A 15560-nucleotide genomic window follows, 5' to 3' on the forward strand; every position below is an offset into this window, starting at 1 on the left:
TTAAGCGCCACGCAAGCACAACTGGCCTTGGCTCGTCTCATAAGATGAAGAATTTTGTTGTAACCCGCGCTCTGCTGGCCATGTTCCTGGTGCTGGCCGAGTACTCGGCAGGTGAGGGCTCATTTCCCTCTCCTCCACCCTCGCAACGTTTCGAGTCCCGCTGTAATTGTGTGCGTGTGTACAGGCTGTGTTTGTTTCGCGCGGCTTTTTCTCCAGGCCCTCGGTGGTTTCCCCTCGGCATTTCGTGTTTGTTTGGCTGCTATACATTTTCACGTGATTTAAGCCACTTCGTTGAGCCATCATTTGTGGCCAGGTTTGCTTCTGAAAAGAATAGCTACTTAGCTCTGGGATATACCTGGTAACATAACATCGACCTTTTTTTTTTAGAAAAATCTTTTGTTTCCATTATTTTGGAACGCCGCGTCCAGCCTTATGCTCTTATGATACTGTCGTGCCGCTAGGAATATGGTGTGCAATAGCTAATGATGTGGAACTTGTAGATGGGGGGGGGGGGGGGGGGGGCATGCTTTTATTCAATGTCGGTTCCTTGCGCCGAATAATCCTTGCTCCCAAGGCCGCATAGAAGCGTTCCAGACAACGAATGATCTAAGCGTACCACCACACGGTTCGCTAGTACTCCGAAGGGGAGCGAAAGCGAGGCACGGGGAGGAACCACAGAGCCAGGCGGTGAGCCAGCGCAGTCCTCTATATACGTGTGAGCTAAGTTGAGTGTTTACATGTGGAAGGAAACCAGAGCATTCGATGTACGCAACGAGTCTAGTCTACACCACCTTGGGAGGTGGTGTAGGAGGAGCTGCACAACCGTGTGTGTGGTCCACCAAACCTTGACAGCTACCTCCAGAGTGCTGGATTACAGGCCATGAGTGTACCTGCCACCCCGGCTACATCCCAGTAATTAACTTGATTTAGCCGGGTGGCAGTGTTTAGGCTGCTATAAATGTCCACATAAGCCACTTTGAGTGATCATTTGTAACCATAAATGAAAGCGCTATATATATCCCAGTGGGGCCTTGCCCTGGATATAAAAAAAAATTGTAAGTTAAAATGTTAACTCGGCAGGGCCGTGTGTGTACGTGTCTGCTATTAGCCCAGAAGCTTGGCCTTTGTCCTGATTTTGCTGGCCAGAAGGTCGCGTGCGTCGAGGAATGCGGCGACGACTCTCAATGCCTCGGCGATCAGAGATGCTGCAGCAATGGATGCGGCCACGTGTGCATAACCCCCACCGAGGTGCTCGTGGCTACAGGTGAGGTTGCAGGCAACCAGGTGACGTGTCCGTCCATTGGCCATAATCTGACCACGGGATCCAACGGTTACGTTGTTGGGCTGCTCCGTGGGCGGTCAAAATACTTTTTGCATTGGTGCACGATTCTGCCACAACGGCACCGTTTGAGCATTTGCTTTTATCAGCGGCTCTTTTAGATGGCCTTTTTTGGGGTAACATGTGCCAGAGTCTTTGTACAGGCCCGACTGCTGATGACGACACCCATAAGTTTTAAACCGGTGCAGCAGTTGCTTGCTGAAACACGTGCTGATTTTCAATATTGGACTGGAAATCCAATCGCTGGGTCAAATTTAACTCGCGTTGGGTTTTATTTGTGTGGCAACTAAAACTAATTTCTACGTTGTGCGCTGACACGAGCACCGTCGACCTCTGCTGCAGTGCTACGTGGCAAGCCGGGCCTGTGCCCCTTCATGCCCCGGGTCCACTTGCTGTGCCTGGCCAACGCGGAGATGCGCTGCATCACGGACCGCGACTGCCCGTGTGACCAGAAATGTTGCGACGTCCATTGCGGACGCAGCTGTGTGAATCCTCTACTTGGTGGGTGGTGCGGGGGGGGGGGGGGGTGCATTGAAGTACTTCCGTTCTCCGTGACCTGCCCCCATCAGCCCATCACAATACTGTCGTTTAGTCCGCATTCACTCCATTTACGTTCTGTCGAGCAAATATGAATGCGCGCGTTGCAGGCTTGCACACGACTCTTGGTTGTGCAAGCCATGCCACATGCTGTGTGACGCTCAGAGTCGAGTTGAACTGAAAATGTAATCCGCTACGAAACCCTCGCCACGCGTCCTACGCTGTGGATGAATAAACGTTTTATTGAGGTGCATGGACTTTGGCTTGGGTAAGAATAGATTGACCATGAATAGGTTTGGCCATTTTTGTTGGTCATGAGGTTGTGGCTTTAGGAAGCGTTCAGTGGTCTATTTGGCCTTCTTTGCCACGTGTGGTCCGATATTTCGGACCTTGAATAGCGAGAATGGTGGGCCCCCACCCTGTGGCTCCTTTGACGAATTTCCGCCCCCACCACCCCTCCTGTGGTTGACCCCTGTACCTCGTCTCCCACCAGGCGTGGTGAAGGTTGGCCAGTGCCCGCCCGTGAGCATCACCAACGTCTCGGTGGTGTCCTCTTCCGAGTTGGACCAGTGCTCCAACGATGTCCACTGCCCCCAATGCCGCAAGTGCTGCTTCACGCGCCGTGGCAGGCAGTGCACGCCACCCATGCCTGGTACGCGCATCATGGTCACGCCACTGCTAGATGCCGTCTGCCTGCCCACCCTTTCCCTGGCCTTATTCCATGTTAGATATATTGTCATCTTCCCTACCCATGTAAACTTTCGTCTTGCTGCTTGCGGTTCCCATTGGTGGGGCAGGAAGCCCGAAAAACTTCTCCCCATAAGCCATGGCGTGCCAATTGATGGTTTTCGCTCGCAGGGTTTGTCTTTGCCCCCTCCCCCACACCTCCCTCCCCTGTACTGTGACAGGTGCGTTGGTCCTGGACAACGTTTTTGAGTTGCAACACGAACCAAATGTACCACCCTGACGATGACAATTGCGTGATTTCGTAAACCGCTCAGTCTCTCGGACAAGCGGCCAGTTCATCTCCAGGCCAACGTCTTTTTTATATATATATAACGCACTTCCATTCCGTGACTGCCACTCGTTCTTTGTGACCGTTGATGGTTGACCCTCTTCTGCGATGCCGCGTCCTGCCAGCGCCTGGCTTTGCTTTGCTTCAGAGTTCGCGGTGTGTGCGCGCGCTTGTTGGTGCTGTCGCGCAGGCACTGTGCCCAAGGTGGGCGTCTGTCCGTTCGTGAACACGCGAAGCATCTTGTGCGTCGAAGCCAGGGACCGGTGCTTTGACGACAACCAGTGCCCGTGCACCCAGAAGTGCTGCACCGCCCTATGTGGACGGCACTGCATCGACGCGCCTCGTGGTGACTCTCGCTCTCCTCTGCCGCCTCCCTGAAGGAAGGGGGGCACCAGAGGGGACCCCCCCCCCCCACTAAGGACCATACTTGGCTCCAAAGCTCCTGTCCCCTCTTGCTCCATTAGCAGAATGCTTGGCTCCTTGCTATTGCAAATTGCATTGTTCGTTGATGCATGGAGGGGGGGAGGGCTATTCTTGGCGACTGACCAGCATGGAAGGGGATGGTCATGGGGGTTGGAAGCGAAGATAGCCATTGCCTTCACTTTGACTAAGATCGAAATCCCCTGGGCCCACTACTTCCTTGTTCTTGAGCCCTCCGTTATCAGCCGATAAAAACCCACAGCGAAGCGACGCCTCTTTTTGAGGTGCGTTTTGGGAGTCGCGTCACCTGTTGGATGATGAGCCGCGGTGACCTCTGCTTTGTTGCTGGGCCGCCTACCCTGGATTTACGTTTGAGCACCGGTTCTCGTCGGTCATTTGGTCGGAAATCGGTCCCACGCGGCCACCCAAAGTAGTTTTTTTCTCAACTTTTAGGAGCCTATTTTGTGGCTTTCGTTTTGACCCCCCCCCCCTTCTCGCTTTGTAGCGTTGCAATGGGACACTTCTAGGTGTGCAACTGGCACACCCAGTAACTAAATTGCTGATACTCGAAAATTATGATTTGGTACTTGTTCTATTTCTTGGTAGTTGGTGCAGGGCTACAAAGATGCTGTGGTTGACATATCGAGGCTACCAGTGATGAGGCGTGGTTTTGCCAAAATGGAGTCTTGTCTGAATAAATGATGTCTATTTCCGTGGGGGTCCCATATCTCCAGAAATCGTGAAGAAGGGTGTATGCCCCTTTGTGGACACGTCCGTCATCCGCTGTGGAAAACCAATTGTCAACTGCTTAAGCGACAATGACTGCCCGTGCGACCTCAAGTGCTGCAACATGGGCTGTGAGAGGCGCTGCATCGGGCCAGGTACAACACCTAGCACGTGCGCATTTCTCCCTCTCCATCCACACACGCTTTGGGCTAATGAATTATTCGCCTTTCCCCCCCCCCCATCCCGGGTGTTTCATTTTTATTTTAATTGAAAAGTGATCTCCCCGGCCGTACTGGCGGGCGTTGTGCCGAATGACACGGCCTGGAAAACCCCTTTTTATGAGACCGCTACCAATACGCTTGCGGCATTGAATTTTGTTAAAGGTGTGGTTTTTCTACTCTCGCTCTTAAAAGTTAATGTTCCAAATCGATGCAAGAGTTGTGGCATGTAATGTTGACCCCCCCCCCCCCCCTCTTTGCACTATGTAACTAACCATGCGACTCGGATGTGCGGGGCAAAGAATCGCAAACAAAACTGGGAGCAATTCTAACAGAAATTAGTTTTTAAATCTATAATAAGTTAAAAGCGCATAGCTCTAGTCGCTTCTTCACTCCTTCTTCTGAAGGAAGAACATTTCGGACGGCCGCAGAAGCGCAATGCAGTGCCCAAATTTAGTTTTGATGGCCATCCAAAAGCCGCTGCTGCGAGGGATGACCCGAGATTGCTGTCCCTCCACGTCTGGAATAAAGTTGGCCTCAACCGCATCTAATCCAAATCGGACAAAGCTGACCTTGAAGAATAAATGCTTGAGTGAAGAACCTTTTTTTTTGTATAATATTTAGCTTGGACCTGTTTATGACCATTTCGCACCTCTTCCCCCCCCCCCCCCCCCCCCGACACCGACCGGCACAAACGACGTTCAGTGAGCGTGCCCAAGGCGGGCGCTTGCCCCTTCGCCAGTCCCATCGCCCTCCAATGCCTGCGCTTCGACCAGCAGTGCCGCTCCGACGATGACTGCTCCGACGAGCTCAAGTGCTGCGACGTCCCGTGCGGCAGCAGATGTCTCGCGCCTCGTGAAGGTGGCCGGGGGGGGGGACGGCAGGTTGATGTGGGTGGGGGATTTGGAGTCGTGGGGAAACCAGGATTTTTTTTAATTTTTGCTAGTGGTCCATAGTGGGTGGGACATGACTGAATTTGTTTGGCACGCTCCTGGACAGGGAACCTTCACTTACACCCTGGTGTTAGCCATGGATGGGAATTGAACTTGGTTGCCAGCGTTAACGGTGCAGCAATCTTAAGGACTGCACCGCCCCAGTTTTTTTTACCCGTGTTGGCCTCCAAGTCCTGCTAATTGTGGATCTACACCCCCCCCCCCCTCCCCATTGCTGCTGCAGTGAGGCCGGGTTCATGTCCTAAGGCACGGATTCCGGACACCACCGTTTGCTATCGCGAGTGCCAGGCGGATGACGACTGCAGCCAGCCACTCAAGTGCTGCGAATCGGGCTGTTCGCTCGGCTGCCTGATGCCACAGGTCAATGCTCACCCCCCTTGACCCCTGACCTGGCGACTTAGAGATCAGAGCTCCGAGCCGGCACAGCTTTGGTCGTGGGCCCAAATCCGGGACTCGGTCACACCCCTCCCCATTTTTGTACCGTTTTTCTACGTGCGGTGTGAGTGCACTCTCGGCTCCAGCAGGTGACCAAGTAAAAAGTATATCAGTCTGACTACCAAGCTGCCAAGAGATGAGCATCTCGACTTGGCAAAGCTCGGCGTGCCCCCCCCCCCCCACTCCGCTCGTTATGTCCCTTGCCAGTACCCCCCCCCCCCCCCCCATCTGCTGTGGCGGGGTGGAATTGTCATCTTTTATAGTTGACAGCCCACAAGCCAATGGCAGCATTCGTGAGAATCCCACTCGTGCCCTCTGGGTAGACACACATGCCCGGTATTCGACGGGCACTGTTAGCCTTCGTTGGGTGTGGGGAAGTTTAATCTTTTTCCATGTTGGTATGAAAATATTTTTGTACCTGCCTTGGCAAAATTGCGCAAACGCTGCATCGGGTGTCCAATCTGCTGGGCATGGTGTTTTCATGCCGAGGTAAGGCACGAACCTTTTTTTTTAGATGATGGGGTAAGGTATGTGGTGGATTGCGTAGCTTTTGGAATGACCTAAACCTTGGCTGAAAGGTAATTATGGAGGGGGGGAGGGGGGGGGCAGTTCTGAAGACTACACGCTTCCCTAGCATCCTAAGCTCTCAATTGTGCAATTTAATCTTAGTGCAGGAACCTCCTTTGGTATTGAGGCTTGGGAGTTCAGAACCAATTTTTTTATTAATAAATGGTGCTGGTGTCTCTCAACCTGTTTTTTTTTTGTTCTGTTACAGCTGGCGCCTTGAGCTGGGTCTGCAATGTGTGGGGCCTCGAGCCTGCGCGACCCCGTGACCTGTCTCGCCTGCAGTGTTTGTGTTCAAAGTGGCTTTATTGTATGTGCAAGCTATGATGGCTTTTAGTTTGTCAGGGAAGGACGCTTCCAAGTCGTGTCACGAAATGCTTATTCAAATAAATAAAAGGTAACTTTTAAAAAAATTGTGTGCGTCTGCTCATCGTGCTGCATCCGAGATGCTCTGATTTGAAGGCCCCCCCCCCCCCAGCTGAAACTGCTGCTTTAGGTGGATGAGCTCAGTTTCCACGGAGCCAAAAAAAGCTTGATTATAGTTGTACGCCAAACAAAATCATTGCACAAACTGCAACCCTAACTTTCCATTACGAAACCATTTTCTAAAAGTTTTATAAAAATAAAACTCTGCAGGACGTACCACTTACGACGCTTTTTTTAGAAAGTGACGCTTTCCCCAATCGGTGCCGTTGGCCAACATCTCCTTTACTCGCCACCGTATAAAAACCCCGAGTCGGTGGCTGCTTTTGATCCACAACGGTGGCTACGAAGTCTCCATGGCGCCAGGCATGCGGCTGCAGGCTGTGACCCTCTTGCTGGTACTGGGCGGTGCGATGCTGGTACTGCCAGTGTCGGCACAGCTCAATGGTAAGACCCTTAAGACCCTTGGGGTTTTTTTTTTGGGGGGGGGGAAGGGGGTGGTTTCTGCCTCTTGTGAACTTGAAAATGAGGCGCTGCTGTGGACGTGTGGCGGTTGCTCAACCAGCAAGCCCATTTTGTGGCCAAATTCCAGTCTCCGAGGAAAACCTCAAACAATGTAGCGAGTTAATATTATAAGCATAACACCGTTAGTTATATAATACACGTGTGGGGGGGATCCTCGTTATTAGACTTGTGTGGAAGACTAATAACAGGCTGTGAACGGAGTTTTTCCAGCACAAATGAAGTGGTAACGCCACCACCATGTCAACGCGAGAAGCTACCTCCATGATCCCTCGCAATATTGTTTATGGCCTAAAATGTTATTTTTGCAACCACGTGCAATGTAAATTTTTGGAAGCTGTTGAACCTTTAGTCGACTATGCTCATTCAATTATAATTACAATCTGTCGCTTTTTTTATTCAACGAATGCCGTCCTGCACAATGGGTGGGTTGAGACCATTTCAAGGGTAAAGGCGCAGCCCTGCAACGGCTCGTTCGTGCCTCCTTCCACTCGCGAGCGCGCCGAGGATGTTTGGCCTACTCGTGCTAGCCGGACGTCTCGAGAGGTAGCAGTATACCCACGCGTGTTGCCTCGCCATGACCAAATCGAGTAACCAGTACCCAACTTCATGAATCTGGGTGGGCGTGCGAGGCATTTAATAACCTTGCATCGTGTTGGGATGGCGGCAAATTGCTCGGGAGGTTGAACCCGTGTGCTTTAACCGTTACAGCAATGTGTGGTGCGTCGTAGATGTTGATTGGCCGTACGTTGCCAATCCGTGCTAATCGGAAGTGCAATATTTCGGCGTGCTCCATGATGAAAGCGCACGGCCATGGTGTCGGGTAAGGCTAACCCCTTGGGGAACAAGGGGTTAAGAAGGGTAGCAAGCCGCGCGTGCTGGGTGGACACGAGGCGTGGTGGAAGGAAACGATTGATAATTGCGCGAGAAGCGGCGTATCGGAGGGGGATGGTGATGCGGTGCCTGCCACTTGGGTGAGCTATTGCCTACAAAGACAAAGGTCCCCCGGGTAGCCTTAACAGACTGGTCGGGCCAAGTGCTGTAAACGAGCGTCTACGAAGGCCTGCAACGGCACACGAGGATGTGGGTGGCCATGCCCGGGCCACCTTTGTCTTTTTAGTGACTGTTCACCCATCGCACCAAGTTACTCCATTTATAAGGCTGCGTCGATCGAGGGTAGGTGTTAGGACCGATTGGGATGATTGTCACCGCTGTTGGCCGTGAACGGGAATCGAACCCGGGTTGGCCGGGTTCGTAGCGCAGCGCGCTACCCGCTGCACCCACATCTCGACTCAATCATTCACGCACTAATCAACGCACCCACCACCACTGTCTCGCATACACTCGCCCAGTTGAACACGTGGTAGGCTTTCGACCAATATCATCCATAACACAGGTTAGATCGTGTAAATATCAATGTGTCGTTAAACCCGCCACCACCCGACGCGGCCAACTAGTAAGGATTGTCACGTAAACAGAACGTGGCCAGTTCGTCACTAGTACAGCACGCCGGTGTATTGGAGAGCAAATCCACAGCATTTACAATCTGAGTGTACGACGTTTCGCCAGTAATTACAACCGGCATCAGGCGGGCAGCAGCCAGATTTGTGGAGAAATCCTCCTGTTTCGTTCCTTAAATAGAGGGATAGATGTGATGGCGCCACACTCGTCGACTATAATTATTTTTATATCCGCTCATCACTTCCATCCCCCCCTGTATATGCGGGTTCGGTCTGTGACCTCTGACCCTGGGCGTGTTTGTGAACTGTCAAAATTAGGTCAGGGTAAATCGTACTTTGGCAACCTGGCGATTCTCCGATTGCGTGTTTTCATTCAGTATTTCGGCCACTTAAAAAAACAATATATCGGCAAATATTTTATTGATATTAATTGTGGAAAAAGGGCCTATACAACCCCCCCCACACACACACACACAACTTCGTTTTTCACGGCGGTCTTACGAAGATTGAGTTTTTGTTCTACAAAAGGGTGGTGGATGGGGATGGCGACTCGCTACGTTTCCCCAATCGCGACTCGGGCACCACGAGAGGCGGCGCGCACTTCATGACGAATAAACCCGCGCAGTATTCGGAATTGGAATATTAATTTAGACTGCAGGAGGAATCCGATGAGCTATGAAGCTCTTTTTCACAGTTGTCCATTAGGGACAAGTCGGAACGTTACTATTAACCGGGGCGTCTTGTTGGTTTCGAACCGCGAAACCTCTGCAGCACCACACCAAAGACAACGATCACCCCCTACAGCTTGAACAGATTTGGGGCAAGCGCTGTTAGCTAGCGCCTACAAAGCCCAAGGCTGCACATGGCGGGGGTGGGTGGATGAAAACCTCCCCCAGCCGTGTTGTTTGCAGAGGTTATTTGACCATACTTCCCCTCCCCGCTGGTCGGTGCGAATTGGTGAAACGGGGGTGAGGGTTAGTAAGGACAGGGTTAAGATGTCAGCATCGTTTCATATGCGTACCGCGCCTCCTGCGCAGCAGCAAATATGCCACTCGCCGCTCGTGTTAGTCGTGGTGAGGAATATGAATTCCGGGCTCGCGGAGCAGCGCGTGTGGTGTGCCATCGCTTCGGGGACTGTGCGGACTCGTGGAGAACTTGCCGACAGCGCGCCCTACTGCCAGGTTGAGTCTTCCCCTAACAGCCTCCGTTGACAATGAGACTCTCAATTATGCGCTCGGAGGAATCCATGAGCGCTCGTTGTGATGAAGCGAGCGGCTCCCAATCGGCAACTTGCGAGTTAAAATCCTGGTTGGGGGTGGGGTGGGGGCGGTGTTGACTCAGCCCATCATGCTTAGGGGGTCGATAAAATATATACCACTTTGTGAGGAGTTCACAAGTGCTTGTCCTATGGGCAAACTCGTCCCTGCCATTGGAATGTGGAATCCCCCCCCCTTCCTCTCTCTCTCCAGACACGTCCGTGCGGCCAGGGCGCTGCCCTGGGTCCACACCCGCTGCCCTGCTGCTGCTGCTGCCCACCCACAGATGCGTCAACGACAGCGGCTGCCCTCCAGCCAAGAAGTGTTGCAACGTCTCGGATGCCCTCGTGTGCCTCCACGCGGTGTCAGGTTGGCATCTCTGCGCTTATTTTAATTGTCTTCTCCCCCACCTCCCCATCCGCACCTCGTACCGTACGGTACGAAAGAAGTTCGACATACAGCACCTAAAGGGTGGTCCCTATGTCTTGTGACCCCCATTACATTCTCTGAAGCGTACATTTTTAAAAATTAAGTTTGATTTAAAACCGGAATGAATGTGTAAACGAAAACAAATATTCGGGGGTGGGGGGTCAATTGGGGGTCAATTGGGGGTCACAAGACATCTGGACCACACTTGACAAAAGGGTACGGTCGTAATTAGACAAATATCGACGCCTATTTTAAATAAGCTAACACCTACCGTAATTTCCTGAATATATGGCGCACTTTCCCCCCGTATTTTAAAGCAACAAACATTGGGAGTACGTGCGTCTTATAATCAGGTAGATGTGTGTTTGTTCGTGAGACCAGATTTGTCAAACTTAATCGACGCCGGATACAACTTCGGTGTGCGTTTTACTTTGCGGAAGTGTCTTATAAATGTGGAGCATATGGGTACATAGGCACAGCTGCCAACCCATACGGTTTACCCCGTATTCTTGTACAGGGAAATTGAGTTTTCAGGTCCATACGGCGCACAGCCATTTCAATACGGGCAACATTTTTTTGTCTATGTGTTCGTGTTTGTCTCTTGTGATGGGAATTTGTAGGACGAACGTTGAGATTTATAAGGGGCATGGGGTGACCAATAAGGTCTCAATTGGTCTGATAAGGTAGGGCACTGATAAGGGCTTGACAGATATGCAGTGGTGAGTGTACTCGTGGTTAGTCTGTCATCAACTGCCCAAGTCTCCTCGCGCTACAGGGGATTTGTTGTTCATCGTCGCTTTATGTTTGTGCAAAATTTTCGATTTTCCCCATGCGCTGTTTTTGTGCCGATGCAAAATTTGCTTCATCGTTTGCCGTACTATAGAAATATATTTTTAAACTTCTGAGTTAAATGAGTTAAATGATGACGTCACCCTGCTGCTGCTCTATTTAAGACCCTGAGCAAGTGAGGGCTTTACCATTCTGGCGAATTGCCCGATGATGCTGGATGCAATTACCAGCGAAACGTCGTACTCAAACTGTAAATGTCGTGGATTCACTCTTCAACACGCCGGTGGGCTAAAGTAGTGAATTATTTGTCTTTCGTCAACGTGACACTTTTTTGCTGATTGGCCGTGTCGGGTGGCGGAGGGTTACGACACATTTATAAATAACGCGATCGAACCCCAAAAACCTTCATTATGAATAATATTGGTCGCGAAAGCCTCCCACGTGTTAAACTAAACTTATTTTGTCAATTTTTGGTGACTCGCGGTCACTCTCTGAAGGCCAGAATCGTTCAACCTGGTCTCGTTGAGTTCTCAACCTGGCTAAGATGACAGCCACTGAGAGTCTACACGACTGCCTGGGTGCTCGTCCTTAGTCGCGCCCCATCAGACCTCGAAATTTGCATCCAGCTCCTGAACGCGCTGGTTGCCGCTGGTGAATGATGCAGGGCCGCCGTCGTGGCGAGATGTCAATTTGCCTCGCCTGGTTTACAGGAGATCGTGGGTTCGATCCCGCAGGCCCCGCATATATTTGGAAGTTTGCAACTTCTCCCCGTGGTCGTGTGGATTTTTTTCCTCCCGGTTTTTCCATCTACGTTTAAAAAAAATATATGCGTTTAGAGTATTTGGTTGCGATACATTTCCACGTCATACAACATTTCGTTGAACTATCATTTGTGGCAAGGTCGCTTCTGAAAAGGAGCTGTGTATAGCTCAGTGGGACTTACCTGGTAAAATGAAAAAAAAAATTTAGTTTGAGATTTTCACGACACGATTAATGAGGTGTGCTCTTCAAGGCTACGCTCTTTCGCGATAGCCGTGCCGAGTCCCTTTCTCCTTCGCGACGTTTCGCCTCCCACGTTGGAGGCCTCTTTAGGAGCCAGAGATGCATTCCAACAGGCTACCCAAAAACAAATCAAAAGCCGTCCAGAGCATTTCTCAGAACCTGGTTTTTAAAACGAAGCAAACGCGTCGATCGCAACGGCGCCTCCCCGTCCTATCCGTCAGATGGCTGGTGGATCATCATCCTCATAACCCCCCACCCCGCTTCCTGCTGTGTCTCTACCGACAGTGGTGACAGCAGAGGCCGGCGAATGTCCTCAGCCACCGCCCCTAGGCAGCTGCACCAGGGGCTGCTCAAGAGACGCCGACTGCCCCGGAGGGCAGCGGTGCTGCCGGACCACGTGCGGTCGCGCGTGCATGGCGCCGGCTCAAGGTGTATAAACCAAAAACGACAGATATATCTTTTTCTTTTGTATTCTATTTATTTAATTTTACCAGGTGAGGCCCACTGAGCTATCTGAGCTAATTTTCAGTTGAGACCTGGCCACAAATGATAGCTCAATGAAGTGTCTTATCACCACGTGGGAGAACATACAAACTCCAAATATAGAGGTATCAGGGTGAAAATCATCGAATCCACGACCTCATGCATAGCAGGCGAGGAAGTTAACATCTCGCCCCCCCCCCCCCCCCCCGCAGTGTGAAGGCCACTCACGCACTCACCCCACACTCTCTCACCACCACCACAGACTAAGATCAACACACCACCAACACCACCCCCTTGTGTCGCCTTTAAGAGCACTTGGGGCCAGGGCTCTCCATAGAGTGCCATGGTACTCAGATGGTTAACTACCTCGTCTATTATACAGGAAGTCGTGCGTTCGATTCTAACCCTGATGCCATGTATATTTGGAGTTTGCGTGTTCTCCCCGTGGTCGCATGGATTGTGGATTTTTCTCGGGTTCTTCCTTCACATTGAGAATGAATATGCGTTTCGAGTATTTGGCTGCATTACATTTCCACACGATAAGCCACTTCGTGAGCTTTCATTTGTGGCCAGGTTACTTCTGAAAAAGTGTTACATCGCTTTCAACCCTGAACCATACCTTTAACACCTGTTTTATTGCCAGAAAGTTTAAAGCCTATTTTAGCTTTCATAGTTTTGATACTGGCAAGAAATGTCCCATAGATAGTCAGAAGATTCTGATATTTCCTCCCTTCTGTAGTCGACGTCAGAGCCAAGCAGCCTGCCCATGGCATTATGGGTAAGCTGACCCCCCCCCCCCCTCCATGTATCCACCCCGTGCAGCTCCGAGGGCCCAAGTGAATGGGACAGCGCCGTGGCCCCCCTGCCTGTCGACCGGTAACGGCACGGGACCCATCGTCTGCCCCAACCGCACGCTCAGGTATGTATGTAGAACTTCTTTCGCACCGTGGGTAAGCCAACCGTGCTGATCAGAGGTGCGGGAGACGGACGGCGAACAGATGAATCCCGTCGCTCGTGTCGGCCGTGAGTGGGGAATCGAACTCGGGTGTCACCACGCTGCACCGTTGCTCCCCGCTATGCGCAGCACAACCGCGGACACCTCGCTGGGGTGATCCGCATCATCATCATCATCGCCGGGACCGCCGCTGCACTCTCAAGCCCGGCAATCGACACGCCGCCACCGCCGGCCCCGCGAGGGCCTCATCACCGCTGCATCACCGCTGCATCGACTTCCATTCCTTGAGACGAACATCGATCTCTACACAGTCATTCCTCCGAACGCACACACACATCCACACAAAGATAAAGACAAAGATCCCCCGTATAGCCTTGACAGACTGTAGGGGCAAGTGCTGTTAGCGAGCACCTATGGAAGGCCGGAATGGTACACGAGGGGGTGGGTGGTCAGCACCACGCCCGACCGCCTTTGTCTCCGTAGTGGCGATGTTTACACACCGCACCAGGTACTAATTTGAGGCTGAGTCGACCTAGGGGAGGCCCAGGACCGGTTCAGATAATCGTCACTGGGTGTTGACCGTGAGCGGGAATCGAACCCGAGTCGCCAGGTTCATAGCGCAGCGTGCTAACTGCTACACTACCGCTCCCACACAAACATACACACGCACATGCACACACATACACACACAAACACCGCTCCGCTTTCCCTGCAGCACGCTCGCCAATGTCGTCTTTTGAAGGGACTGCAATTCCCCTGTCCGCATTGATCGTGCAACGCAACACCGAGTATTGTGGGGGGGGGGGGTTCTGCTCCATTTCAGATGAGAAGCCACCCCATATCTCTGCCTGGCTCCGAGTGTCCCAACGTCCTCTCCACGCCGAGATTCGCAAGCAATAAAGAGTCCAATCTTGATTTGAAGCTTTCGCGACTGCAGGAATCCATACTCTTTGGTTCTTTCGGTAAAGTCACTCGTGCGTCAGCAGTTCTCCTGCTGTGTTTGTCTCACCTGATGACGGTTGCTCGTGTTGCGATCGAAACGTCGTGACCTATTGATGATCTACGTGACTTTGTACCGAAAGAACCGACGGCTATGAACAAAGAGTCCCGTTGCCGTTTCGCAGAGGCGGTCGCGTGTCGGACCACCTCCCTCGACCGTTTTCCTCGACGGAACCGCACGTTCGCTGCGCTGCGTCCTCCCGAAGCCCAACGTTCAGAGGGCCCCTTGCGCGTTCGGAGTGACGCCCGGGGCGAGGAGGCTGCACGCATCCCCCACACCTCTTCCGATTAGCGCGGTTGGACACGCACGGGGAATGTACATTGAACTACTTCCTTTGCACCGTACGTATCCAACCGCGCTAAATCGGAGGTGCGGCATGCGACAGTCTCCGAACCTGGACGCGGCGTACATAGGTGCGGGATGTATTAAAAGTCAAACGTGCCGATCGGAGAACCCTTCCTGCTCACGGAGCATACGATTCACGACACGCTCACCGAATGTGAGAACCGTCATTTTACAGCTTTTGGTGAGCGGCAGAAAGATATTAAAGTAATTAACAGTTCTAAAACGCCGCCGACGCTGCAGCAGTGTTCGCTCCTTTGCTGTCGTCGAGAGCACGAGAACGACTCGAGAGGAACGAGAGACAAGGGGGTGGGTGGGGCGGGGGGAAGGCAGCCACACTGAGCCGGAGCTAACGATTGTCCAAGTTCTGAGGTCCCCTATATATATATTAAAAGGTGTTATCGGCCAATTATTGAGTGTTTACGTGTAGGAAGAGAACCGGAACACCAGGCAGAGAACCCACTCGTGCAAGGGGGGGGGGGGGGGGGGGGTAAACGCCATTCCATCAGTGCCGGATTAAACTAGCGCGGGGCCTGTAGTATGTTCTAAAGGGGCCCTACATAAAAAAAAACACGAATATTAAAACACACAAATTTTTTACTTGCTATACGGCCAGATAACATGAGAAATCGCTAACCTTAAACACCAAGTCGTTCATAAAAGTTGAAGGTGGTATGGTACTATAGTAAGAG

General features: G+C 51.9%; 1 protein-coding gene across 2 annotated transcripts; it reads left to right on the forward strand.

Annotated features, from left to right (window-relative positions):
• Positions 1-6620, forward strand: LOC116950791 (uncharacterized). 2 transcript variants are annotated; one of them, XM_032968860.2, is made up of 9 exons: positions 1-111; positions 1109-1264; positions 1682-1840; positions 2370-2528; positions 3082-3237; positions 4046-4192; positions 4961-5116; positions 5432-5568; positions 6419-6620. In XM_032968860.2, exons 1-9 carry the CDS (start codon positions 45-47, stop codon positions 6428-6430), a joined length of 1149 nt encoding a protein of 382 aa, XP_032824751.2. In that variant the 5' UTR covers positions 1-44; the 3' UTR covers positions 6431-6620. The 2 variants fall into 2 exon arrangements, with proteins under 2 accessions (XP_032824751.2, XP_075929218.1); XM_076073103.1 differs by lacking the exon at positions 3082-3237.
• The last annotated feature ends 8940 nt before the right edge of the window (positions 6621-15560 follow it).

The sequence above is a fragment of the Petromyzon marinus genome, chromosome 40 (assembly GCF_048934315.1).
Source record: "Petromyzon marinus isolate PM22_M1 ecotype Great Lakes invasive population chromosome 40, UKy_Petmar_22M1.pri1.0, whole genome shotgun sequence".
NCBI classification, from domain to species: Eukaryota; Metazoa; Chordata; class Hyperoartia; order Petromyzontiformes; family Petromyzontidae; genus Petromyzon; species Petromyzon marinus.

Coding starts and splice junctions, on each gene's coding strand:
- LOC116950791 (XM_032968860.2), top strand. CDS start 45: ATGAAGAATTTTGTTGTAACCCGCGCTCTGCTGGCCATGTTCCTGGTG. Junction 2,529..3,081: donor GTGCACGCCACCCATGCCTG/GTACGCGCATCA, acceptor GCTGTCGCGCAG/GCACTGTGCCCAAGGTGGGC. Junction 4,193..4,960: donor GAGGCGCTGCATCGGGCCAG/GTACAACACCTA, acceptor AACGACGTTCAG/TGAGCGTGCCCAAGGCGGGC.